The sequence below is a fragment of the Megascapheus bottae genome, chromosome 8 (assembly GCF_031878675.1).
Source record: "Megascapheus bottae isolate mThoBot1 chromosome 8, mThoBot2.hap1, whole genome shotgun sequence".
NCBI classification, from domain to species: Eukaryota; Metazoa; Chordata; class Mammalia; order Rodentia; family Geomyidae; genus Megascapheus; species Megascapheus bottae.
The window spans coordinates 63,763,049-63,787,647 of record NC_143516.1 but is presented as its reverse complement, the minus strand read 5'-3'; the positions used below and the strand labels follow the sequence as shown (position 1 = coordinate 63,787,647).

The window sequence follows — 24,599 nt, the reverse complement described above, 5'->3', positions numbered from 1 at the left end:
ATGAGAGAATATCAACAAACACTCTTCGAGTGCATTCTGCGGAATATGTGGACAGTACTGCTCAAAACTCTCAAGAGCCTGAGAAAATGTGGAAAGTTTGCACAGCCAAGGGGATCCCAGGGAAATGAGAAGTCTGAGGATTGTGGGTCCCAGGTGGGGTTCTGGAGAGGGAAAGGATAAAGGGGAAAGCCGAGGGAACCCGAATCAAAGTTGGATTTTATTCACAGTGCATCCACTATTGGTTCATTAACGTGACAAATGCCTCATACTAATACATGATAATAATAGCAGAAGTGAGCTATTATTAGCAGAACTGAGATTTGTGAGAACTGTCTACTGTTGTGGCAGTCTTCCTGTAACTTCAACATTGTCCTGTTATAAGAAGTTATTATAAAGAATTGAGTTTTGTCCAAAATATTGCAGCCAAGCCTTCATGACTTCTCACGAGGCAAGAGTCTTTCTTTCTTTAGCATTTCCTTAGTAGATGACAAGGCTGTTTGTACATGTGTCTGTCCCTGTATGTGTTTCACAGCAGTGTAGTATAAGAAATAAGACAACTAATCTTTTTTCTTCAGTATCCATTACATACTCAACCTGGACTAGCTTTCTTATCTAGGTTTTAGAAGCCAAGTGAGATGGATCTACCATTTCCACTAACGGGAAAATGGAGACTTAGAGGACAGTGGAGCTTGCCCAACAAAGCACATGCGAGCCCCAGTGCTCGCATGACCCAGTGGGGTCATGGGGCTTGAATTCTGGCCTGGACACTGTCCCTGAGCTCTTCAGCTCAAGGCTACTTCCCTACCCTGGAGCCATAGCCCCACTTCATTTTCTAGTGATTAATTGTAGATAAGAGTCTCACAGCTTTGTATTGCCTGGGTCTGGCTTTGAACCATGATCCTCAGATCTCAACCTCTTGAATACAGCTACCATGCCTGGCTTTCCAGTGTTTCTTGACTCTCCTCCATTTTCTTTCCTGGGGTATAAACTGCCTTGGGTATGGAAAGATTCAAACCGGCAAGAATAATATGCTCCAACCTGTGTCTGTGTTTTATCAAAAAATGTAAAAAAAAAAGGCTTAAAAATTTAAATATGATTGTGGAATTCATTACATTGCAAAAAATGAGTATTTCATAGTCCTGTGCATCCTTCATTTGACTTTTCTCAATATAACTGCACAGCAGCATCAAAACCTGGAAAGCGACACTTGATATTCATATAATAGTATAAATTGGAAGGCTGAACTTACCTTTTTACTATTTGTTGAACCTGTGTGTGTGTGTGCGTGTGTGTGTGTGGGGCGGGGGTGTGGGTGTGTAGTTTTATTAGATTTTAGAAGCAGTCATCCCAAACAGGATAGTTTTATTACAAGAAACTCTCACCCTACACTCACCTGTACATTCACGTATCCTCATCTCTTGGAGCCACAAATCTTTTCACCATGTCTATAGTTTTATGAGTTCCAAAATGTTTTTATAAAATCATAGCTCTTTTTCCCTCCCTTCCTCCCTCCTCCATTCCCCCACTTTGTCTTTTGTTTTTTGTTACCTGTCCTGGGACTTGAACTCAAAGCCTGGGTGCTGTCATTGAGCTGTTTTGTTCAAGGCTGGTGTTCTACCACTTGATCCACAGCTCCATTCTTGTTTTGGGTTTTTTTTTGGTAGTTAATTGGAGATTAGACTTTTATTCCCATGCTGGCTTCAAACTGTGATCATTAGATCTCAGTCTCTGGAGCAGCTAGGATTCTAGGTTTGAGCTACCAGTGCCTGAGACAGGCTTTTTTTTTTTTTTTTTCTTTTTTCTTCCAAGCTCTGCCCTTGAACTCCATCCAGACTGTGTATACCAATAATGCATTTCTTTTTATTGATGATTTATTTTTAATTGTGTGAACATGCTATCATATTTAAGCCTTTCACTTGCTGAGGGGTACTTATGTGGCTTTCAGTGTTCTGCTGTAATGACAAGGCTGTTATGCATGTTTTTAGTATGCATGTTTTTCTGAGGACATACATTTTATTTCTCTGGGATGGATGCTCATGAGTCCACTTGTATGGCAAGGACATGGTGAGTTTTATAGGGAACGGTTGAACACTCTGCTAGAGCAGTTTCTATTGTCTGTTCCCCACTGCTGCTACATGTACAGTTCAATTTCTCCACAAACCTCCAATGTCGGATGTTGTAACTGTCTCCCTTTTTCTATTTTTTTTTCCAGTCCTGGGGCTTGAACTCAGGGCCTGAGTACTGTCTGTCCTTGGGCTTTATCAAGGCTAGCATTCTGCCACTTGAGCCACAGCACCACTTCCAGCTTTTTTTTTTTCTGTGTATGTGGTACTGAGGAATCTAACCCAGGTCTTCGTGCATGCTAGGCAAGTGCTCTACCACTAGGCCAAACTCCCTGACCCTCCCTTTTTCTATTCTTATATGTGATTTTCATTGTTATCTACTGTTTTCTACTGGTGGTTGGTATTAAACATCTTTTCATGGTCCTGTTTGGTGAGATGTGTGTTTCCATCTTTCTTTCATTTTCCAGTTAAATTGTTTTGAGAATAGTTTGCTTATTTTACATGTTAAGACCTTTGTCAGATTTTTTGTTTCACAAATATTTGCTTCTAGTCTATCCTGGGCTTATTTTTACTGAATCTGTAACACTTCACTTTTTCCTAGATCTTTTTTTTCCATGAAGCAATGGTGTCTTCTTTTTAAGCCTTAGAAATATATCTTTCAGATTTTATTATAGAAATTTTATCAATCTGAACTTTTTTTCTACAAAAGAAAAGGTGTTTTCTGCACCATTTCTATACTTCTTGAACAGTAAATGCTGACATTTCCCTTTGGGAATATACACACACTGACACACACTACTCACACTCACTCGCACCTCACATTTTCTCCTGTTTGGTTGATGACTGTAGAATTGTCTTAACAATTTTTGGCCATTTTTTAGTGTATTTCATGGTCTCATTACTATGAAGGTCAGATTCTATGATCATCTGTATTTTGTTTGTCGCCATTTTCTTGTCGAAAGAGTCACCTGACCACTTTCTGAGCCTGAGCTTTGTAAAGCATTCGGAACTGAAGTTCTTTTCTAATTATGAAGGATGATAGACTCGTAGGTCCTCGATTTCTCCAAGCTTGGGAGACATTGAAGATAAGTGGGAAGTGGAAAATTTCAGCTAAACCTTCATTTACTTCATGCCCACAGTGTGCTTGCTCCCACATGCTAGGTTAGCGCCAGCCAGACTCCGGAAGGAGGCAGGACGTGTAATCTTCCAGCCACAGGAATCAGGTTGCCTTCCTTATCCTGCTAACTAGCAGTGGGCGGTCAGGTGAACAGAGAGAATCAGGTAAACGTCTCCTCATTTGCCTAATAGCAAATGACTACTGTGTTGAGATCTTTTATCCTTCCGTTCCACAAAACCAGCACAGAAGGCTAGGGCTCTTCCTGAGCCACATTGCCCACTTCTGGCATTTTGCTCATGAACTGGAGATGAGTCTCATGGACTTTTCTGCCTGGGCTAGCTTTGAGCTGCAACCCTCAGCTCTCAGTCATCTGAGTAGCTAAATACACAAGTTGATTTTAATTATTTAATCATTAATTCATTTTAATTACTAATTGCTTAAATATTTTTTAAAAAATAAATGCTAATGTAGAGAAGAAATAATAGAATTTTCAAGCAACAGGAGTTTGTATAACTCAGAATTGAAATACATACTAAGGTAAAAAACATGCATGCTCTTCTGAACTTAGTATAACTAGGTACATAGAAAACTTTCTACTTATATTTCGGCCTTTCTTTTTAGACCAGCTGATAATCATCTCCAGTTTCTGGGTAGAGAATTTATAATGGTCTTTGCTCTGAATTTGTTATGTTGTAAATCAGCCGTTGGTGACAAGTAACCCAGCGCAAGGGAGAAAAGTTTTTTTTTTCTCTCTCTCTCTCTCTCTGCTATGCCCAGATAAAAGTTATGAAAATCTGTTTCTCTCTGCAGCAGAAGGAACAATAGGCAGCATTTATAAAATATAGTCTTTGTGCAGGTTGCTACATTACTCCATTATGGGTCTTTTTCTTTGCAATATGCAAGGCTTTAGAATGAAACAGCGCTGAGAGAGAGATAAGAAAATACGTAGAGGAAATCAGTTGTCAGGAAGTGGGGAATTGATATTATCATTATAGTGATGGACATGGTAATAAATGTATTCGATTACAAGAAAAGACAGTTGAATGTTAGTTGAACGCTAGCTAAGGAATTTAGATAGCCACAACTATATAGTGAAGCACTTTCACTTAGAATTATTATGATTTACCTTCTTCACTGTCTTTGCAGTGAACATTTTAATGTTGATCTTGAAATTTTCTTATATTGAATCTAGTAATTTTCCAAAACCGCACAATCTATTTGTTTCTGTTGTATATTTTGACTCATTTCGCCACATAAGTTTTCAGCAGCTGTCATTTGTGTATCTTTTTTTTTTTTTGTGGGTCATGGGGCTTGAACTCTGTGCCTGGGCATTTTCCCTGAGCTCTTCAGCTCAAGGCTACTGCCCTACCCCTTGAGCTATAACCCCACTTTCTATTTTCTTGTGATTAATTAGAGATAAGAGTCTCACGTTCTTTAGTGCCAGGCTGGCTTTGAACCTTGATCCTCAAATCTCAGTCTCCTGAGTAGGTAGGATTACAGGTGTGAGCCACTGCCAGCTCATTTGTGTATCTTTAATTACTCATACATATGTATCCAATAGTACTTCTGAATTCCAATAAGTGCCCTGTGAGACTCTCATACTGCTGTATGACCAGGCTTGCTTGTGTTCTGTAGAATGTGATGAGAACCACCTGGGCTGTCTTCCTGCAAGGCTTCTCTGGGGGCCACCTGGCTCCCTCCCTAGGCTCCATGACCCTCTCCTGCTGCACATTCTCCCTGTATTGCAGCCACAAAGACCTTCTTCTTTCCAGGGTCCCACCTGGCTCTTTTCTGCCTCTGTGCCTTTGCACAGCTGTGCAGCCTGCGTCGGTGTTCCTCCCAGCCTTTGCAGCTCCTCAGCTCCTCTCCAAAGCACCAGGCTGGGAACACAGTGTAATTCTCAGCTCCTTGTCACTGTTGCCAGAGGCCCTGCTCAGCTCATCTCCACAGGCCTTCTGTGTTTCCTTCATTGCACCTTGAGGAGACTCTCTGAGGGCTGCCATACACAGAGACTGAAACCCTAAAGTGACTCACATCTGTCATCCTGGCTACTCAGAAGCCTGGGGATCATGGTTCAAAGCCAACCCAGGCAGGAAAGTTCATGAGACTCATCTCTAACCAGCAAAATGCCCAAAGCGGAACTTTGATTCAAGTAGTATGTCAGCTTTGAGAGAAAAAGCCATAGGACATCACTCAGGCACTGAGTTCCAGCCCCAGTACTGGCACAAAACAAACAAACAAACAACAACAAAACAGTGCCTGGAAGATAAAAAGAATGTAGCTTAAAAAAAAAAAATCAACCAGTCCTCTTGTAGAAGGGCTTTTGAGCAGAATTTGGAAGTAAACTGGACATAGCAGGATACAGAACCATGGAAGGAGAGAGACATATATGAAGGAAGTGTCTTTTTAAATTGTTTTTTTAAGCTTTGAAATGAGGGCAGGCCTGTGCTTCTCTGCACTGGGCTTAGGGAGAAAAAGAAGGAAGCTTCCTTGTTGAGTCAGGAAAACCTTTTAACATATGGTTGCAGTGACATTGCTGTAGTTCCCGGTGGGTAAGAGATGTTTAGAATTTGCTAAGAATTAAGAATCTCTGCCCCCCACTCCTCTCTGGCTGATTTGGGGGGGCTGTTTAGTGCCTAAGCTCATTAATGGCCCATGGCAAAACAGAACGCAAGTACAAGTTGAACTTGTTTAACACTTGTGTTCATGTGTGCATTTAGCAGGTATTTTCTGCACTGGAAAACTGGTCTCTGATTCTTTGCAGTGTTTTGCATACCTAAAATGAGGCTCGCTTAAGAGATTTAGTTTTTGATACCTGAGTCAGAAAGGAAATACACATTTTTTTAAAAAAAATTGGAGACTTTTCTTTCCTTGCAAATTAAGAAGTATGTATCTAGAAGCAACTATATTATGGAAAAATACCTGTTGAAACTGGGCACTAGACACCCACACCTGTCATCCTAGCTACTCAGGAGACACAGATCACAGGATGGTGGTTTGAAGCCAGCTCAGGTAGAAAAGTCCTGAGACTCTTTTTCAACGAACCATCAAAAAGCCAGAAGTGGCAGTGTGCTTGTAGTGGAAGAATTCTAGATGAGCAAAAAAAAAGCTTCTTACTCCTTCCCCGCCACTCGTAGCATACGCATGGCATACCCGTTGAAATGTTTGTTTCTTTTTAAGAAACTCCACGAGCAGCATGGAAGCATTTGGTGTTTTAACTGCTGTCAGCTTGCTTCTAGTGAGTCTCTTGCTCTCTGTACACCTGTTTTTCTTCTGCCTAAACTTAAAATACATCACCCACTCAACCCGAACTCTTCCAAGACGACTGATTCCACTTTGTTTTGAAACTGTGATGGGTTTCACTCTGTTGTCACAATATTTCAGTCAGCAAATATATTGTTTGTTTTTCACAAAGCTGTATAATTCAGTCTTGAAACTAGGTCATGTTATCATCACAGAAAAGGAAACGGGTTTTTTCGTTTTTTTTTTCTCCCCTCTCTCTAGAATGCAAGCCCTTGTAGCTTTTCTGTATTGAGAGAAAAAGTGCTGTTGTCATGGTGACCCCAGTTCTCTGGAGGGAAATTGGACATGGCCTCCAGCAGCCAGCAACCCACCCAGTTCCTAGAACCCCCAGGAAAGGATTTCCTTCCATGTGGGATTATTTGAAGTAATGAAGTAAAATGTTTTATTTCTGCAGCCTTAAGTTTGTTTTCCATTCGTACAGATTGCAAATGAGAGGGAAGTATTTATGATAATGACAGCTTTGTGATTTTATTTAAGAATGATGGTAGTTTTTCCCTAAATATATTTTCCATCATACACTCATATGGCTATGGAGCCAATTGGACAAGATATAGGTTGTTGGTCAATGTATTTGTCAATACTGGAAAGCTTCAGAACTTTAGTATACTTTAAAAAACTTTTTTATTTTGGTGCTGGCCCTGGGGCTTGAACTTGGGGCTTAGAGCCCAATGTTTCACTCAAGGCTGTCTCTACCACTTGAGCCACACTTCCACTCCTGCCATTCTTCATTGAAACTAAGAATCTCACGGACGTGGCTTCCTGGTCTGGCTTTGAGCTAAGATGCTCCGATCTCAGCCTTGTAAGTAGCTAAGATTTCAGGCATCAGCCGCCAGCACCCAGCTAGTATAAATTTTTAAGTAGAGGGAACTCAGGGCACATAAAAATCTACTCCAGCTGTTTGGATAAAACAAAGAACTTCCTCTCCATCCCCCTCTTTGTATCTCCTATCACAGTTATGGGAGCTTGCCGTCAGTAGTCCCGAGTCTGAACTGGCTCGAGGCACAGACTGATGTGTGAACAGTGCATTTGCTGGGCCAAGCTGTACATTAGCCGTGCAGCTGTGCCTAATGGTTATCAGTTTGGCACGAGCTCTGATTGTTTTGGAGGGAGAAGAGCACTCCAGATCTCCAGATCTCCTTTGGCAGCCCCGCAGTAACCCAAGTACCTACTGCTGAAGTGAATCAGATGAACTTAATTAGATTTGCTACATAATTAGCATTGGAGGAAACCTCAGGAAAATCCTTGGGAGTTGGTGATTTGTTAGGTCAAATGTAAGCATGCTTGTTAAGGAGGGGGCTGGGAATTGAAAATGATGAAATTAGAATGTACCATAAATCCTGATGATTTCTACACGTGTTTGTCTGTGGGTGCACACATGTGTGCATGTGTGTGCCTTGGTACTGGCGTTTGAACTCAGCCCTAGGCACTGTTCATTAGCTTTGTTTTGCTCAAAGTTGATGTTCTACTACTGGAGCCACGGCTCCCCTTTGGACTTTTTGGTGGTTAATTAGAGATAAGAGTCTTACTCATTTTCTTGCCAGGCTGACTTCAAACTGTGATCCTCAGGTCTCAGCCTCTTGTGCTGATGGGATTACAGGCGTGACCTGTAATGCCCTTTGGTTTCTGTAAGTTATACTTTATCAGGGCAGATTAAAGTGCTTGTCCCAGACATGTGGAACTCATTTGCATCTGTGGTTGGGGATCGAACCTTCTGTGTGCGGTCAAACCTGCTTGGTGATGCTTCCACCTCCAACAACAGTGCACAGCCTCTTAATAAATAGCCAAGTGCCACCTCGGGACTGGGCCCAAACCCAGTCATCAAAACACGTGTGAGATAGACAAGGGAGACCCACTGCTGTAACTCCATTTACATTTTAAGTTAAGATGAATTTACTAGTGATGGCTTTCTTTATTGTTAGTTGAGTTGTAAAATAGGAAATTTAATTTTTAATTTTGTGTATGAGATATTTATTTAATTAAAGTTGTTTTGTTCTGTAGTATTAGGTTCCTGCAAATGAGTTATCCTTAAAAACTTTATGAAATGTTTACTGTGAGGAGTGTATTAAATTTAATATGCCAGTTGAAGTTAAGCCTAGGTGTAAGAGTTAAAAATTATGTGTACTTTAAATATTTCTGTGAGATTTTAATCAATATGCCTAGGTGCATACATCCGTCTAGATTCGTCACCGGGAAATAAATGAATAAGAAAGTTTAACATCTTCACCGTCTCAAAAAAATGCTAAGCTGGTTCTGGTGGCTCATGCCTGTAATCCCAGCTAGGAAGCTGAGATATGAGGCCTGGGGGTTAGAGCTGGCCTGGGTAAAATAACTCCAGTTTACCACCAAAGCTCTACATGATGTGTGATAGAGCACTATGCTAAAGGACAGCACCCAAACCCCGAGTTTAAGCCCCCCCCCCACAATATCAATAGTTGAAAAACTTCAACCTAGAGCTCACCATAAGTTGAACATCTAGGTTTGCCTGGGAGTTCAGAATCAGCTTTCTACTTCAAGTGGCCTAGGTCCTCCCCTTATGTGAGCTGCTAAGAATTGACCAGAAGGAATTCCCACAGGAGATGCATCACCCAGAGCAGGATGTTTTAACAGGAGTATGGTTTGGCTCATAGCAAATCCCTTAGGCATCTTTTAAACATTGTTTTGAGTTCTCTCCTACGCCTTTATAAATCCGAGCCTCATTTACTGTGATGCTAAAGGCTATCCCTTGCCCAATCCTCTTCCCAGCACTAAAGCCCCCCACTTCTGTTTAGCAATCTCCACTGAATTTGAGATAAGCAAGATGGTGGGACCAGTTTCTCTCCCACAGGTACAACTGTTGCACTAAATTCTGTAAAGCAGAGTCCCCAACACTTTTAAATCTAAGTAAAGACTTTGCAGTGCACCTGGGATGAGCCAGCAGCACCCCTGCAAATCCTAGACTCTGTGTGTGCCTCCAGGCCGGGTCACCTCGGCTCACCTCTTCCAGGCTCGAATCCTCAGCTGTCTCCACCGTACAGAGGCGTTGAAAGGATTAAATGAAATGATATAAAAGTTACATGTGCTGATTATTAAATTCTGTTATCTGGTTACTATTTAGACTTGTTTTTGGTTCTTTGTATCTATGCAAATACCTCTTGTCAACTCTGATGCCTTTAGATAACTGACTGAATAACTCTCCATGCTGTCTCTCGAGCCAGCAGGAGTGGATGATACATGGGTTTAGTTGAGTGTGCCCATGGGTGCTTACATACATGAATTATCTTTGAAATATGACAAAAGGATAAATCACTACAATTTTCATGGCTGAATCAGTACTGTGAGACTTGCTAAGATCTGACTGTGTTTGTGTGGTTCAGATCAAATTAGTACATAAAATAATTCTAAGTAAATGAATGCTCTGGGCCATCCACGTAAGCTATATGACTTTCCTTTTTTACATGAGCTACACATTTAGCTCATCTAAATGTATTAATTAGAAACACTTCTAGATATATCTCATTTTATATTTTTACATCTAATGACAAAAGTATCCAGAAGCAGGCCCCAGTCACTAAGCAGCCCTCTGATAGGGAGTATATGGTTTTAGCACAGTTATTAGACATTGCGTACACCAAGTCAGCAAAACAGACTTAAACAGAAATATTTACCAAGCCGAATTCATCTCCTTAGCACTGCATCTCCCCAGTTAGAATTTACACATGGGCTTGCATTTTTTCTCCTAATTCTGAAATATTTCCTGATTCTTGAAATTCCAGTATGAACATGCATATGTGCGAATCTATAAAACTTTCAAACCAGAAACCTCTTTCTTCAGAAGTACCAATCTTTTCAAAAGTAAAACAATAGATTGCATATAATGATAGTAAAGAAGAAAATATATGAGACCTTCCCCCCTTTGTCAAGGCCTTTTTATTTTTTTATCCTAAATAGTTACTTAGATCAGATATTTCTACCCCAGATTTGTTTGCTTTTTCAATTTGTTCAGTTATTAACCTTCAAAAATACATTTAACAAGGATGTTCAGTCAACAATTAATAATGGGGCGGAGTGTCAAAGTTTTGACCATATTTATATAATAATTCATGTTAATATCTTACATTTAGTTTTGCTGCATTCTGTTAATGAAATTGAAGTCATTAGTGAGCAGAATTAAGCTCATGAAAATTAACCTGATTAATTCATTCAATAAAATCAAACTTTCAAGTTCATGGCTGTGACACTCAGAATACTGGCATACTCTAGCATTATATTAGAAATAAGAAACTGGTCCCATCCAGGATATAGAAACAAAAGCCATATAATTAGTGGTTGTTGTCCTTAATTTACTGTTATCGCTCATCTCTTTTGCTGTCCTTGGCTATCTCATATTGTTACAGTATTTCACCTGGTTATCTGATATATTGTATATATGTGTATTTTAGTTATTTGAAGTTGGATAGGGAAGGGAGGAAAACAAGATGAGAAGCGGGGTGGGAGGAGGAAAATTGGGACCAAGACATAAGAAAGGGTATCAGTGTATGTGAAGTAATGCACCTTCTATCTGGCGAATATAATGTAACCCTTCTATTAATTACAATAAAAATATATGAAAAAAATAGTGGATTTGTAAAACCCTTAAAAAAATAAAAAGCCAGAAAAAACATTAAAAAAAAAAAAGAAACTGGTCCCATCCTGACCCCTTTGTATGTTTAGCAAGTTCTTTTGACATTCTTTTAAACGTGAACAGCAGTGCAAAAAATTAACATGTTTACACTGAAGGCAAATAAAAACAGTGGTTCAGAAAAGAAACCTTAGCGTTTTATCAAACAAGTATGGTTTGCCAAATAGGAAAATCTTAGGCATCTTTTAAGCATTGTTTAAATTGTTTTGATTTCTCTCATACTTTGTCAAGAGATCTAGCGAGTTAGACATCACTCTCTTGTTGGAGTTTCGGTTTGTGATTAGGCTAGAAATGAAAAAGCAGGTCACCCAGATGGAACAGTGATGAACCCTCTCAGCAGTCCTCCCTAACAGAGTTTCAGCCCTGCACACATCTGAAAACCGCGGTTTCCTGCTAGGAAGTGAAGGAATCATCAGGTCGCCTTAAGGGGATAATGGCTGCCTTCTGAATACTGTTTGGTGGCATGACATGAAAAATGTTGTGTAAAACAAGCAGAAAAGCAGTTTTCTTGGTAGAATCATCCCAAATCATTTTTCAGGAGTAGTTTAAATGTCCTGCTGGTGGGGAAACTGGAAATCCTACCTTCCAGAGGGCAGTTTTCTCCAGAGGTGAACGGGTGCTGAGAGGCCCTTATGTTTATAGTTAGGCTTCTGCATCTTGAGGCAATTCCCCCTTCAAGTCCTCGCCTTCGTCTATAGGAAGAATTTCAACTATAAAATTTGAGAAGCCTCAGCGTCTCTGGAAATCTGAGAGCTTTGCCTTCCCCTCTCCCCCCTTTCTTGAATATAAAGAACTTTCACCATCGCATCGGAACCCTGAACACTTTTACAATGTGAAAATTTAAACATCGAGTATTTCAAGAATGGAAACTCTATACTTTGAACTTTCACAGCCCCCCAGACATCTTTAGAAGCTGTGTGTAGTAAATAAACGGAAAATGTTGCAGCAAGAGTTGATGAGACCCGTTTTCAGTCGCTGCTGCTGCTGCTGCTGGTCTGTTCTTCAGGTGAAAGCCGTGGCTCAGGACAGTATGCGGGGAAATTTGAAAGCAGGTGTGAAAGTTGACAGGTTTAACCTTTGAAAACAAAATGGTTTACAGGCATTGCTTGGCTTCACCAGAATGATTGTTAACTAAAGATTTATGAAAATGGAAGTAAGTTTTAAAATATTTTTTAAAAAATATTTAAAGTGTGGTCCATGGGAATCATACATTTTTTTAAGCAATTTTAGATAAACTTTGAAATGACAGGAGTAAGTTTTACTTCTTTGCTTTTCCACCTTTTATTTTTAAACTAGAAGAATTTGGAAAACTAGTTTTGAGAAGCAACTGTGATCTCTGTAACTCTAGATTAATAAGTGAAGTATGGATTTAACGTTAGATTTCCATTTAAAATTTTCTGCTCCTCTTGTTTCAATAGGTAATGTATCTGTTGATTCATAGACAGTTTTATGTGAACACGCACACCAAGTCTGAATGCAAGTTTATGCTTATTTTAGTAATATTGTCCAACTTTGTTTTTAGTGTAGTTATACTATGGCCAGGAAACCCGTTTAGGGCAAAAATAATTTTTTTCTAGCTTTAGAAGATGCACTTTCATTTTAAAAATGGAAACTGAATTTGAATGAAATATCCTAATTTCAGATTGAGTGCCATTCTCCAGCTAGCTGAAAGAATCACTAGTAATTTGCATTTAAAGAGAGAGAAATAAGCTTAGAGAAAGTCAGCAGACTGGAGTATTTTGGTAAAGTTAAGTAACAGAAATGGCACATTTCAATTAAGACAAGATTATAATTTTATACGTAGAAGCTTTGCTGAAATAGTTTGTTTTTTACAGCAATGTTTTGGGTTTTATATGAGTCTGGTTTTATTTAGGTATTGGTTCAAAAGTGTTTTGATTATTTTTATGCCATTTTAGTGCTGATACCGGAGATTGAACGCAGAGCCCTGAGATCTTACTCGGCTTTTTCATTCAAAGCTGGCACTCTACCACACAATCCACACCTTCGCTTCCTCCACTGTGTTTAAAAAATACCGGACCTTATATCAAGAAGCATTTGCGCTATGCTTTTCATATGTGTTATATTAGAAAGTAAAGCATAAATAACTATCATTTAGGGGAGTTAGCCTATTGATTTGGCAGCAGGTTAATTGATTCTGGATTCTATCTTTCAAAACCTTAATTTTATAATTAAATTTATAGGTGCACACACAGAGGTTTAAGTCATTAACTGAAGTGAATGTAATATTGTACACTGGTAACATTGTAATTATGTAATTTAATAATGAAATTAATTTGGAGCTGCTGGCATTCTGCCTCTTCAGATTTATGACTCATTTACTGAGAAACTGTGGTTCAAGACACCACAGTTGCCTTTTTAAAAAAAAGCAGCTGAAATTTATGTTTTAACTACGGGCAAGTTTTCATGGCAGATTTAAAACAAATATTCTGTGATAATATTTGGAAGCTAAGTAACATCGAACCTTGCATAATGGGGACTAAATGTATGTGTCTTAGCTGGTTGCCTTAAAAATCATTAAATGAATGTCATTTTCGAGTGCTAGCTTAGTTCTTGTATTTGTGGAGTTAACTCTTGCACGGCTAGAAATGAAATTTCTATAGCTTTATTAATTTTATAATTGACAAAGACTAATTGATTATAGGATTTAGGTTTAAGGCTTAGTGTATTTACATGTCATGCACTTAAATATTTGCTTTCTTGCAGGGAAGGAAAACAGTAACTCTATGCCTGTGCAGTGGTCACTACATGACTTAATTTGTTTCTTTCCCTGAGAGAAAATACACTCACATTGATTAAATTATTACAGTGGTACCATGATTACTTGATATCAATGGTAGCCCATTTTATTTGTAATCTAAAAAATTTGCGATCTGAAAATTAGTTTCATGGGTTATTACTTTGAAATGAACTTCAGAAAGGATATTTTTATTTCCAGAAACACAAAATCCTGAGAATCACATGTGCCCATGTTGACTTGTGTTTCTCATGGCAGTTTCCTGCTTTTTCTGACCGTTTCCATTAAATGCTTAAAAAACTAGCTAATAATTTTCTCCAGAAAAAAAGAAAGGAATTTTATCAGTCTGTGTCATCTGTAAGAAAAGAGAGCATGTCTAGGCTAGGAAAGTTCTGCAATTCTCTGCTCTCCTTTTGAACTTTTCCTCCCAGCTTTTCCAACTCAAGATGGTCTATAGTCTTGCATAATGGGCCATTGCCAACTTTCTGTCATTAGAAGAATGAAATAAAAACTGTTCCAAAATGGTTCTTAGAAAGAAATATGAGCCTGGAATTGCATTTGAAACAAGAAAACAAACAAAAAGAAAGTAACTGCTTTAAAATTATAAGATGGTAGTATGTGATCCTCATTCTTTACTCTAGTTTTCTAAATTTGTATACCTTGATTTTATCATTTTACCTACTAGATTCTTTTACTTGGCACTTTTTGTTGTTGTCTGCCATGTCAGTTTTAGGTGGTATTATTGCTTGGAAGTATGTGCTGTGTGTGTGTGTGTGTGTGTGTGTGTGTGTGAGCGAGAGAGAGAGAGAGAGAGAGAGAGAGAGAGAGAGAGAGAGAGAGAGAGAGAGAGAGAGAGACAGAGAGAGAGAGAGACAGAGAGAGAGAGACAGAGAGAGAGAGACAGAGAGAGAGAGACAGAGAGAGAGACAGAGAGAGAGAGAGAGAGAGGGAGAGAGGGAGAGAGGGAGAGAGAGGGAGAGATAATGGGGGTATTCTAACTACTTCTAAAGCTTCTGATTTTACCTTGATAAATTTTTGTTATTGCAGCTCCAAGAACTAGCCATTAGTGCCACAGGGGGGCAGCACTGGACCCCGAGGTCTGAGAGCGCCTGTCTCTCATCTGTCCATACTGTTTTTCCATTCAGTGGTTCTTTTGTACTTTTTTTTTTTTACACCTTTTAAGGCTTAGTAAATGTTCAGTAAGTTCAGGCCCTGTGTTACAAGGGATATTACTTCTGAGGCTCTACTGTTTTGCTTACCTGAATCTTGTCTGTTGTATTGTAATTAGGGATTCTTTTAAGTTGGAAAAAGCCTAATGATTACTGAACACTATGACATGTCAGGCACAAAACCATGAAGCACTTTTCACATGGTACCAAAATCTAAAGCAGTAAATAAACAAGAGAATACAATTATAAAACAACAGGGAAAAACCAATAAAACAGAATTTAAAAAAAAACAAAAACACCTCTTCCTCCTTCCCCTCCCTCTCCATCTCCTTTTTTTCTTTCTTTCTTTTTTTTTTTTTTTTTACCAGTTCTGGGGGCTTAAACTCAGGGCCTGGACACTATCCTTGGGCTTTCTCAAGACTAGTGCTCTGCAACATGAGCCACAGTATCACTTCTGGCTTTTTATGTGTATATATAGTACTAAGGAATTGAACCCAGGTCCTAGTACATGCTAGGCAAGCACTGTACCACTAGGCCACACTCCCCGTCTCCCTGTCCTTCTACCTCTCCCATTTTCTTTTTTCTTTCTTTCACTGTTGTGAATAGGGGCTTGGAGAGGTTAAATCACAGTAGAACAAAGAATTGCTTTCAAATGAATTCCGAATTTTATGATGTGCCAATTACATTGTACATTGTTACCATAAAAGTGAACTTGTGAAGGGTGACTGAAGGAACCATGTCAAATATGTGACAGTGATTTCCTCTGTGCTAGAACTCCTGTGACATGAGACGGGTAAATTACTGGTATATGGGTGGACTTGATGCTTCAGTGTCAATTTAGAATGAGTTTAAGAATTGTAAGGCATGTAATGCACGTACTACCTGGTGAATGTAATGTAACCCCTCTGTACATTACCCCGACAATAAAAAATGAAAAAAAAAGAACTGTAAGGCACAGAGAGATTTTGAGTGTTGATTAAATGCACAGTGCATCTATCGTGTATTACTGTCTTAGCCTGCTCTGTTTCTGAAGTAAAGGAAATGGGGCAGTTCGTAAAGAATGGATGTTTATTTGGCCCTGGGTTCTGGTGCCTTGGTTGTCCAGTTGCTTTGGGACAGTGAGCAAGTGTCACTGCTTGTTCTTATAAAGCCAACACTGTCACTGTGGGGGACATGGCTCTGTAACCCTCATCACCTCCTGGAAGTGTATCTTCTTCCAGACACACCCACAGAAGAAGTAAGGAGCTGTTTCTAGCATAGGAACATTAGGGTATGCATTCAAATTACTATAGTTATCAAAATGTAGGCATAAAGGCAGGATACTTACTTTTTATTTCAATAGTATTTTATTTCTCCTAAACACTAATGGATCAAGTTATCTTAATTTGTGCTTATGCACTCTTACCTGCTTTTAAAAAATAACTTGAATGGGACTTGGAATTTGGCCTAGAGAGTGCTTGCCTAGCATGTACGAAGACCCAGATTCAATTCCTTGGTACCACATACATAGAAAAAAAGTCAGAAGTGGTTTTGTGGCTCAAGTGGTAAAGGTCTAGCCTTAAGAAAGCCCAAGGACAGTGCTCAGGCCCTGAGCTCAAGGCCTAGGACTGGCAAATAAGTAAATATATAAATAAATAACTTTGCTTTCTAATTTTGGTAACATTTTATTTTCCAAAACAAAAACATAAATTTGTGTTTTGTTATGGAAAAATAGGCAAATAAAGATAATTTATTTTGTCTGTGTCCATGTTTGCAATGATTTGGAATTATTTCACATTGCCTGCTTCCTTTTCTGGCTATAATATGCATAGCCATCCAGATGGCTAATATATAAACAATTTGAGTTATGCTTGCATAAATCGTTTAGTATAGCTCCCAGTACTCAGGGCCATCTGGGTTTTGCTTTGTGTGTTCCCTTATATCCGTTTGTTATTAGTTTCTGTGTGTGTGTGTGCGTGTGTGTGTGCGCGCGCGCACGCGTTCTGCACATGTACACACATGCACTGATGCTAGAGCTTAAACTCAAGGCCTCACTCTTTTTGCTCAAGACTGGCACTCTACCACTTGAACCATATCTTTTTCACTTGTGACTTTTTGCTAATTAGTCAGAGATTAAACAGCCTCAGGACTTTTCTCCCCTGGCTGGCTGGACTGATGATCCTCAGATCTGAGCCTCTCCGTAGCTAGGATTACAGATGCGAGCACCATTGCCCGGCTGTTTCCAGCAGTTTCTTTCCTGCCACAGTCTGTCTTCCTTGTGTATTACGTAGTCTCTCAGAGTTCTTTGTAGAATCTTGGTCATCTTGGCCTGCCTTCTATTTGTCCATTTCTAAAAATCATTCCTAATTTACTTCCTCCTTGCTTTTGATGTTCTCAAAGTCAGTACCCCAGAACTTGCACAAAAGCATGGAGGACACGGGCCTGCCTTGCTGTGGCAGGCGAGCTCCTCTGACAGAGCTCCGGGACAGAGTTCCTCCTGCCCACCTTACCATTCACCAGCTTAGGGGAAAGCTCAGCGTTTCCTAACAGTGCGTCTGTTCAGAGGGACGTTCACATGTCACTTCTGGAATTTTACCTGGACCCTTTGGAAGGAGTGTCTAGTTTACTTTAGGAACCTGACTATGCGAAAGCACCCATCATACCACACTACAATGTACAGTCATTACAGTGGTTGGGGGGTTCGCTATCGATCCTTCTCTGTACCTCCTGGCTGAAACTTTGGACCCCAAATCACTACAGGATGATTCTCTTGATGCCTGCGGGCGTCTTCTCTGTCTATGTGCATCTCTTGGTCACATCTTCCATTGTCACACACTGGCTCTCTAGAGAGAAAGGCCGAGTGCTGGCCCTGCCTGTGTTGGCTCATGTCCTAGACTCTACATGCGTCCTCCTCAATCCTTATTTAATTCCTATGCACTTACTGTTTCTGAATCAAGAAAGTCATCAAACATAATTTTAAAAATACAAGTGTCCTTAGGCGACCAGTGGAACACATGATTGTGATTAATCTGGACTGTGTACAAAATTCAGTTACAGTGTCATGTGGTTATACAGGATAGAGCAATATTTTGTGAAGGATTAAAGCTGGACCCCAATTTGTAAATCTTCCAATGGGATTCAAATATTTTTTTATTTGTGTGTGTGTGTGTATGTGTACATGTGCAGGTGTGTGTGTGTACGCACAACATGTATGCATCCAGCTTCTATATGTAAGCACCAAATCTGAACAAGATCACAGTTCTGTTGCTCAAAGAAAATCATACGTTACACCACTGCATGGAAATAAGTTCAGTGAGAAGGAACTTTGTAGCTGCTTAGTTTTCCCCATTGCTTTAAAACAAGTTTTCCTGAAGTCCAAGAAAGAAATAACTAGAAGTTCTTTTCCTGTGCTTCAGCTAGCAAAGAATTAGAATCTCAAACTGTTAAAACTAGTCAGAGTAGATCCTTATAAAACTGAAAAACCCATTCATGGTCTCCTCCTATGTATTTTTGAATGATCTTTTATGACTTTTATGTGTTTATAAGAATACTTTATGATCATTTAGTTCCACATAATTTACAATCATTGTTTCTGAAGTAAGGAAATCCTGCTCATCAAATCACAGATTTAGGTAACACAGTAGAACTTCACAGAAGGAAGTGATTCTTTGGCTGAGCACCTGTGGTTCATACCTTTGATCCTAGTTGTATCAGAGACTGAATCGAGGAATGTGGTTGAAAGCCAGCCTAGAGAAGACAAGTTCAAGTGACTCTTACCTTTAATTAGCCAATGCTAAGCCGTGACTGGTGGTGTTGCTCAGTGGTAGAAGTGCCAGCCTTGAGCAAAAAAAGCTAAGCAAGAATAAAAAGCCCATGAGTGGATCAACAAGTTGTGGTATTTGTACACAATGGAATTCTATGCTGCTGTCAGAAAGAATGACATTGCCCCATTTGTTAGGAAATGGAAAGTCTTAGAAAAAATCATATTAAGTGAAGTAAGCCAGACTCAAAGGAACTTAGGCTCAATGGTTTCCCTCATTCGTCATAATCAGTAGAAACCTTGGGCTCTACTAGCAGAGATTTGCAATAGAGCAATACCTTGATACATAAGGCCATATAGTGTGAAGCTAATTGAAAAGACCTCCAGGATATAGAAACAAAAGCCATATAATGAATGATTGTTGTCTTTAATGTACTATGTTATCTCTCATCTCTTTTGCTGTCCCTTGGTTATCTCATATTGTTACAGTATCTCACTTTTTTATCTGATATATTGGATTTATTTGTATTTGGTTATTTGAAATTGGATAGGGAAGGGGGGAAAACCAAGATGGGGGGGGTGTAGGTGTAGGGGAGGGTAATGGGGACCAAGACATGTGAAAGGGTATCAATATATGTGAATTAATGCACCTTCTATCTGGCAAATATCATGTAACCCTTTTATTTACTACAATAAAAAATATAAAAAAGAGAATAAAAAGCCCTGAGTTCAAGCCTCACATGTGTGCACATGTGTGTACATACACACATCTATTTTCATTTTTCTTTTTATTTCATTTCTATTTGGTTTTCTTGTCTCATAAAATCTGACTCTGCAAGTGCAATCTCCACTTCCAGACACTGCAACTGAAGTAGTTCCTGCCATGGGAAAATGTGGATAATCTGTTGCTCTTACAAGAGGAAATTTGAATATTTTGCGTCATTGTATAATTTCAGAATTTAGATTCTATAGCTTTTGAAAATGTGGCAAAGAACATAGAATAAAATAGTAATCTACCAGTAACACATCATAAATATAAAACTAGTATGCTTGGCTGTTAACTATGTTACTTCTGTCTGTTTTTAAAACAACGTGTGTATTTAATGATTTTATCATAGTTTTGTCATGGAAAAAATAAATATATTTTCTTACATCTTAAAGTAAAATACAACCTTAACTAGTGAAGACATACAGTTCAAAATGGAATCTTTTCCCAACTTTGAATTCCCAGTCTGAAAGGGGAAGCACCACTAGACGCATGCTTTGTGCCCAGGGAATGTTCAGAGGCCTTCCTGCAGGGGTCTGGAGCACTGGTGGCAGACAGAAACTTAGCCCATTGATAGTAAATTGTGCAAATGGAGTAAGTGCAATACTCACAGCAGGGCTGTTGCACGGTAGGCCAGCTTTCCAAGTTACTAGTTTGAAAGAGTAGTGTTTTGTAACAGGTGTAAAATTAAAAGCATTTACTGAACTATTTTGCTTTTGAGTGTTCTGTATTTTGCAGTGTTTGTAGATAATTTATTTACAAAGAGGGCAATATTCTTTGACGATGGGGAAAAACAAACTGTATCAGCTCAAGAAATCAATCTGCTCTCAATCCCAAATTGATCATTTCAGGCTCTCTGAAATTATATGTTACAACAAGTAAACAATCTACCCAATCTATCACTGGGTTTGAGCCTGTGAGTAGTGGGCTGCCTTAGTGATGCCTAAAGTTATATGAGTTCAGATCTCTGTTCACAGAGCTGTTGGGTTGCTGGAAAGTACAGCTTTTACGTGGTGACCAATGCTGTTCATCCCAGTAGATAATAGGAGAAGGGGGGGTCCAATATCTAATATCAAACTTGTGTCCTTTGGTGCCATGGCATGAGCAGGGATGTTGGAGACTGGGAGGGGCTCCCCTAGGGCAGCTTGTAAGGTGACCCTCAGAGGCCAGGCACACAGAAGTCTGGCTGTAGAGAGAAGCAGTCCAGCCTGGCAGAGCGCCATCGTCTGGCCACAGACAGTATTCTGACAGTGAGGCACACTGCAGAGCCAGGACGCAGCTCGCGCCCTCCTCCCAAGCCATTGTGTGAACTTCTGTGAACATTCTGTGGCAGCTTTGTCTTGTGTGGCACTGCCACATGTGGTTGAGCACAGACAGACATAAAAATGCATTTCAAGTCAGCATGGGGCCATGAACACACATGATTTGTTACATGCTTTTCAAAAGTAAGGTGTACTTCCATTCCCAGCTCCATTGTGTAATTGCATTGTGAGGGATTTTCATTTGCTTGCTTTGTGTATTAAGGCTTGAACTGAAGTGGAAGCTTTGAGCTCTCACTTGGCTCAAGGCTGGTGCTGTACCACTTGATCCACACCCCTACTCCTGGTTTGTTTGTTTGTTTGTTTTCTAGTTGGGAAGAGCAGTCTTAGGGACCTTTCAGCCTTGGGTGGCTTTGAGCCACCATCCTTCAATGTCATTCTCCTTAGTAGCTAGAGCATAGGCATGAGTGGCTGGCTTCACTGCATTTTATCTTTAGTTGAGATGTTTCATTTCTCTTAATAATAATAATATGAAAAGCACATAATAAAGTTAGTCTGTCTTGGTCTTTCTCTGCAGGAAGAATGCTTCTTGAACTTGGAGGCTCCTATATCCAGAGTGTGTGGCTATGACACTCCGTTCCCTCACATTTTTGAGCCATTTTATATCCCTGACAAATGGAAGTGCTATGATGCCCTTCGGAAAATGATCAACTATTGAGCACATAGGTAGGAACAGCAAGCTCTGGGGGACATGAAGGAAAGAGGGAGGGAAGGAGGGAGGGAGGGAGGGACGGAGAGCGAGAGCGAGAGCGAGAGCGAGAGAGAGAGAGAGAGAGAGAGAGAGAGAGAGAGAGAGAGAGAATATGAGCGCCTCACATGGCATGCTCTTTTCTCCTAGGCGCAGCAGCTTTTAGAACAAAGTATGTACATAAGAAAAGAAAAACCAAGCCTCAATGAATGCACAGACATTTAGAGGAAACATGCGGTGCGTGCGTGTTAAGTGCAGCACTATTGTTTCCTGCACACAACCACAGTCACACAGAGTGTGTACGGAGTGAGCCGAGATCAAAGGGGTCACGAGGACATGGAGTTGTGTCCTCCCTGAGTGGGGGAGGCCCGCTTCCACTGAATGCCCACTGTGTCCACATGTGGAATAGAAGTGCTGTAAAAGTAAATGTTCTTAAAGAACATAGTCAAGAGTGCATTTATTTATAATTGTTGCAATTTCTTTTTCAGAAAGACAGGAAGATTCTGCTAGATATGGAAATATTTTTCTGAATTGTTTTTATTTCCTCAGACTCATCTCTGCAAATAATTTTTATGAAATGAACTATCACAGATATTGGCTGATGAGCTAAAAATGAATTATTGTATTAATAGAAATGAAGACCCAATGATTCCCATTAAGGCTGTTTTTGATTCACTTTTTCAATGTTCTATACAGTACTCTTATAAATTCTGCCCAATCATGTTTGTCAATAGGTGCCAGGTAATATGCAATAAATCAAAGTCTACTTCTCTTTAAACTGTGTGTATCTTATTTGTCCTGTAATAAAAATAAAAAGGGATTCTTATTTTTTTAGCAATTGATTGTTAACTTATTAAGTCTGAATTAAATATTTACAAATGCAAATTTTCTAATTTAGTTGTATTTGGTTTAGTTTTCATGGTTAAATTGGTGGTGTGTTGGCAAAACTTATGGGACTGTGTATGTGTGTTTATGTGTCCAGTACTGGACCCTGAACCTAGAGCCTTACTGGCTTTTTCCACTAAAGACTGGTGCTATGCACTTGAGCCACAGTTCTACTTCCTGCTTTTTTGATGGTTCATTGAAGATAGGAATCCTGAAGACTGTTCTGCTTGGGCCGGCTTCAACCTGTGTGTATAGTGCAAGTCAGCAGCCAGTCTGGAAAATATTGAGGGAATCCAGCCAGATCACTGCATGGGACATCTGAGTTCAGGATGCCCAGGGTTGGTAAGAACCTTGGCTCTGGCTGCTAACCCCATTCACACATTCCCAAGCCATCCTGGAAGAGCTCCGCAGTGACGGGGTTGGTGGTCTGCCACACTGTAGTCTCTCAAGAGTCCTCATGTAACGGCACCAGGTGAACCATTTTGTTTTCAGTTGGCATTACTTATGATTGTGGTTGCACCAAACTCAGTCTTCAGCATGAGATGTCCACATAATATATCTGCATAATTGTCAAACACATTGTAATATGAAACAAATATTCCATATTGTAAGAATAAGAAAATAGAGCTAAAGCCAAGCACTCGTGGCTCCCTTGTGATCCTACTTTACTCAGGACACTGAGATTTGAGGATTATGGTTTAAAACCAGCCTGGGAAGACAAATCTGAGAGACTCTTATCTCCATTTAACCAGCAAAAAGCTAGAGGTAGAGCTGTGGTTCAAAGAATAGAGTGCCAGCTTTGAGCAAAAATTCTCAAGAATAGTGCCCAGAAACTGAGTTAAGTCTTAGGACCAGCGCATGTGTACATATATACACGCACGTGCGCACACACACACACACACATTAGACTAGAAAGTAACCCTTTAGTTTAAATCACATCACCTGGTACGTGGTGACTTGCTAGAGTCAGGCCCACAGAAGGTGCACATCCAGTTTACGGTAAGGCCTGTCTGTCTCCTGAGCTCGCCTGTGGGACGCATGTGGTTTCTAGCTGCCCCAGCCCCTGCTAACAGCACTGCCTTTGTTCACACGGCCTTCCACCCCTGCCCCTGGGTTGTCTTGGGCTGCTGCTCATCCCAGCAGGGTTCCACACCAGCCACAGGGATGCAGGACACACCCTGGCCCGCCAGAACCTCAGTGCACACATTGCAGCTAGTGAACCTCAAGTTTTGCCAGTAGCTGGGTCTCAGCCTTTTGCCCAGGTACATAAGTGGTTGATTTAGCTGGTAGACTACACCTGGTGCAGAAATCCCTGGCTAACAGTGAGGACCAAGCCCTAGGAAATCTGGCCTGACTTCCAGGGACAGGAGAGGGCACTCACTTCAGGGACACTGCTGGGAAGTCTTAAGAAATAGTGATAGATGGCTCAGGGGTTACAGGCATGAGTGCCCTCTGATCTGAGTATCTTCCTAGAGATACTTATCAGAGCAATGAGAATACGAAGAAGTCATAGCTGGAGGGACTGAGAAATGGGAATGCAGACAAATGAAAAGATGTGTATAAATAATGGGCTTAAACACATTTTGGGTGTATATTAGAAAAAGGGAAAAATGGTGGGGATTGTAAATATGACTTAAATTGATAAAGACTGGAGTAGTAGATTTATCAAATGGAGGTCTAGGTTCTAAATGCTTTATCTCAGTAAAGAATATAACTTAATTAATCCACTGCTAACCTTGACAGGTTTTTTGTTGGTTGGTTGGTTGGTTGGTTTTGGTGCCACTACTGGGTATTAACTTCAGGGCCAGGAGATGATCCATTAGCATTTTTCACTCAGGGCTGGCATTCTAGCACTTGAGCCACACCACCATTACTAGCTTTATTTTTTTCTGGTTAATTGAAGTTAAGAGTATTACAGATCTTCCCCCTCCACACACACACCTCAGTCTGGCTTTGAACCTCTATCCTCAGATCTCAGCTTCCTGAGATGCTAGGATTATAGCTGTGAGCCACTGGCATCTATCTTACAGTTTCCTTTTAAAATACTTCCAGAAATAACCACTAGTAATTAAAAACAGTATGTGTATTTTCCACATTAATTCTCAGGTTATACGTCATTTTGGTGGCTATTAGAAGAC

The 24,599-nt window shown here is 40.0% G+C and overlaps 1 protein-coding gene across 4 annotated transcripts in view; it reads left to right on the top strand.

The window, feature by feature from the left end:
- The window catches only part of Bckdhb (branched chain keto acid dehydrogenase E1 subunit beta), a 163,823-nt gene extending 141,416 nt beyond the window's left edge, over window positions 1–22,407 (top strand). For 3 of the 4 annotated variants that reach the window (XM_090338523.1, XM_090338524.1, XM_090338520.1), the window contains 2 exons: window positions 21,406–21,554; window positions 22,065–22,407. In XM_090338523.1, the coding sequence (XP_090194649.1) occupies window positions 21,406–21,546 (141 nt within the window). In that variant the 3' untranslated portion in view covers window positions 21,547–21,554; window positions 22,065–22,407. The remainder of the gene's footprint in view (window positions 1–21,405; window positions 21,555–22,064) is intronic. The other variant, XM_090338522.1, reaches the window with a different exon arrangement.
- Window positions 22,408–24,599: the final 2,192 nt, after the last annotated feature.